The 3,617-nt window shown below is 42.7% G+C and overlaps 1 protein-coding gene across 1 annotated transcript; it reads left to right on the forward strand.

Annotated features, from left to right (window-relative positions):
- Positions 1-1,763: 1,763 nt before the first annotated feature.
- LOC135975532 (olfactory receptor 14A16-like) lies at positions 1,764-3,234 on the forward strand. Its single transcript, XM_065566740.1, has one exon. It carries the CDS (start codon positions 2,278-2,280, stop codon positions 3,232-3,234), a length of 957 nt encoding a protein of 318 aa, XP_065422812.1. The 5' UTR covers positions 1,764-2,277.
- Positions 3,235-3,617: the final 383 nt, after the last annotated feature.

A 3,617-nucleotide genomic window follows, 5' to 3' on the forward strand; every position in this document is an offset into this window, starting at 1 on the left:
TGCACTAGCTCAGACCAATGGTCCATCTAGCCCAGTTTCCTGTCTGTGACAGTGGCTGGTGCCTGAAGCTTCAGAGGGAATGAACAGAACAGAGCAATTATCAAATGTTCCATCCCCTGTCGCCCATTCCTAGCTTCTGACAAACAGAGGTTTAGGGACACCCAAAGCATGGGGTTGCATCCTGACCATCTTGGCTCTTAGCCATTGATTGACCTATCCTTCATGGACTTGTCTAATTCTTTTTTAAACCCAGTTATACTTTCAGCCCTCACAAAATCCCCTGGCAATGAGTTCAACAGGTTGACTGTGCATTGGTTGAAGAAATTCTTCCTTTTGTTTGTTTTAAACCTACTGCCTATTTATTTCATTGGGCGATGCCTGGTCCTTCTGTTCTGTGCAGGGGTAAACACCACTTTCCTGTTCACTCTTTCCAGAACATGCATGATTTTATAGACATTTATCATATTCCCCCTTAGTCATCTCTTTTCTAAGCTCTAGTCTCTTTATATCTCCTCATATGGAAGGTGTTCCATGCCCCTACTCATATTTGTTCTTCTCTATATCTTTTCGAATTCAAATATATCTTTTTTTTTAGATGAGGCAACCACAACTGCACATAGTATTCAAGGTATGAGCGTACCACGGATTTATATGCTGGCATTATATTTTCAGCTTTATTATCCAACCCTTTTCTAATGGTTCCTAACATCTTGTTCCCTTTTTTCACTGCTACTGAACATCGAGCAGATGTTTTCAGAGAACAAACCACAATAACTCCAACATCTTTCTTGAGTAGTAATAGCTAAATTAGATACCATCATGTTGTATGTATAGTTAGGATTATGTTTTCCAGTGTGAATTACTATGCATTTATCAATATTGAATTCCATCTGCCATTTGGTTGCCCATTCACCCAGTTTTGTGAGATCTCTTTTTGACTCTTCTCTGTCAGCTTTGGACTTAATAATCCTGAGTAATTTTGTATTGTCTGCAAATTTTGCCACCTCATTGTTCTCTCCATTTATGAATTTGTTGAACAGCACAGATCTCAGTGCAGATTCTTGGGGAGCCCAGGTATTTATCTCTCTCCATTATGAAAACTGAATATCTATTCCTATCCTTTGTTCCCTATTTTTTAGCAAGTTACTAATCCACGAGAGGACCTTCCCTCTTATCCCATGACTACTTGTTTTGTTGAAGAGCTGTTAGTGTGGGACTTTGTTGAAAGCTTTCTGAAAGTCCAAGTACCTTATACTAACTGGATCATGTTACATTAGCTACCCTGCAGTCATCTGGTCCAGAGGCTGATTTAAGTGTTGGTTTATTTCCCACATTTAGTAGTTTTTGCAATTTCATATTTGAGTTCCTTCAGAACTCTTGGGTGGCTACAATCCGCACCTGGAGATTTATTACTGTTTATTTTATCAATTTGTTCCAAAACCTCCTCTACTGAGACCGCAATCTGGGACAGTTCTCAGATTTGTCACCTAAAAAGAATGGCTCTTGTGTGGGAATCTCCCTAACATCCTCTGCAGCAAAGACTGATTCAACGGCCTTGTCTTCCTTGAGAGCTCCTTTTGCTCCTTGACCATCCAGCGACCCCACTCATTGTTTGGAAAACTTCCTGCTTCTGAAATGCTTAAGCAAAATTGCTTAGTTTTTGTGTCTTTGGTTAGTTGCTTTTCGCATTCTTTTCTGGCCTGGCTAATTATACTTTTACACTTCTCTTGCCACAAATCAATGTGTAAATAGCTGGCTGGCCATTTAAGGGATGTTGGAGTAGAATCGTTAGAGATAAGCTGCCACGTAGGAGGCTGGGTGAATCAATGTTGAATTTCTCTGGAAAGTGGGAATCCCTATTTCAGCATTGCTATCAGTATTAGCCATGTTAGTATTTACATTTCACGGGCAAATTTAGAGCCTTCTGTTTCTCAGAATAGGATACCATATTAGCTAGAAATGTTTTATTTGTGTTATACTTTATTCCAGCCTTAATACTGCATTGGTCAGATCCTCAGATGGTGTAAACTGTCCCACCTCCCTTAGCTTTAAAGGGGATAATCCAGTATTCAGCGATGTGACAATGCATCTCACTAGTGCTCTGACTCACAGGGGTAAGGAGCACTCTCAGTGGAAGTGACAAGAACTGTGCACCATTGACATTCCCACCATGAGATATTAAGGAGAGAGAATTAGGTCATTTTCTCTGTCAGTCTAATCTTGCCCATTGCCCTTGTCCTTCCATCCACAGGCAGGACACAATGTGTGGAGAGGGAAATGTCCAACCGAACCACCATGACCGAGTTCCTTCTCCTGGGATTCTCTGACATTCGGGAGCTGCAGATTTTGCACTTTGTGGTGTTTCTGGTGATTTACCTGGCAGCCCTGGTGGGGAATCTTCTCATCATCACAGCCGTAGCCCTCGACCACCATCTTCACACCCCCATGTACTTCTTCCTGATGAATTTGTCCATTCTAGACATTGGCTCCATTTCAGTCCCAGTCTCCAAATCCATGGCCAACTCCCTCATGAACACCAGGTCAATTTCCTATTCTGGATGTGTCACACGTGTCTTTTTCTTTATGCTCTTTTCTTCCACAGATATTGCCTTACTCACCGTCTTGGCGTATGACCGATACGTCGCCATCTGCCAACCACTCCACTGTGAGAGAGTGATGAACAGGAGAGCTTGTGTCCACATGGCAGCCAGTGCCTGGATATCTATTTTTGTCTACACTGCACTGCACACTGGGAACACATTTGCACTATCTTTCTGTGGCGGCAACATGGGGGATCAGTTTTTCTGCGAAATCCCCCAGCTCCTCAAGCTCGCCTGCTCTGGCTCATACCTCCGTGAAACTGGGGTTATTGTCTTTAGTACATGCTTAGCCTTCAGCTGGTTTGTTTTTACAGTTGTGTCGTATGTTCAGATCTTCACCACAGTGCTGAGAATCCCCTCTGAGCAGGGCCGGCATAAAGCTCTATCCACCTGCCTCCCTCACCTCACTGTGGTCTCCTTGTTCTTTTTCACTATAGCCTTTGCCTACCTGAAACCCACCTCCAGCTCAATATCAGGGCTGGATCTCATGGTGGCTGTTCTCTATTCTGTGATGCCTCCAATGATGAATCCGATCATCTACAGCATGAGGAACAAGGAGATCAAAGCTGGCCTGAGGAAACCCATGGCGGGGAGGTTATTCACCAAAAATGAACTGTCCATCTTTCGTCTTTGATCGTGATTTCTTTCTGTGTTTCTTTTTAAATATAATCAAATGAAAACATTATTGTCTCCTTGAAAACATGTTATGAAATCTGCTTAAGCAGAAAGGGGCATTTACACTGGTAAAAATGCAGAGTCAAGACAATGGACTTATTGTATATTTACAACTGTATAAATAAGATCAGAATCTATCTATCTATCCTGTATTGCCACCCACCATCACACCATCTCAGCACCTTCCACCTACAATGAATAACCATAATCAAGTTCCCAATGGACTCGATGAGGTCTCTGACCCTTTTCCTTTTGCGGGTATAAATGCTGATTTGGATCTGCCCGGGCGGACTCGCTGTGGGAAGTGCATGGTGTGGAAGGGGATGCTAAATGCTCCAAGGA

The sequence above is a fragment of the Chrysemys picta genome, chromosome 13, assembly GCF_011386835.1.
Source record: "Chrysemys picta bellii isolate R12L10 chromosome 13, ASM1138683v2, whole genome shotgun sequence".
Classification (NCBI taxonomy): Eukaryota; Metazoa; Chordata; order Testudines; family Emydidae; genus Chrysemys; species Chrysemys picta.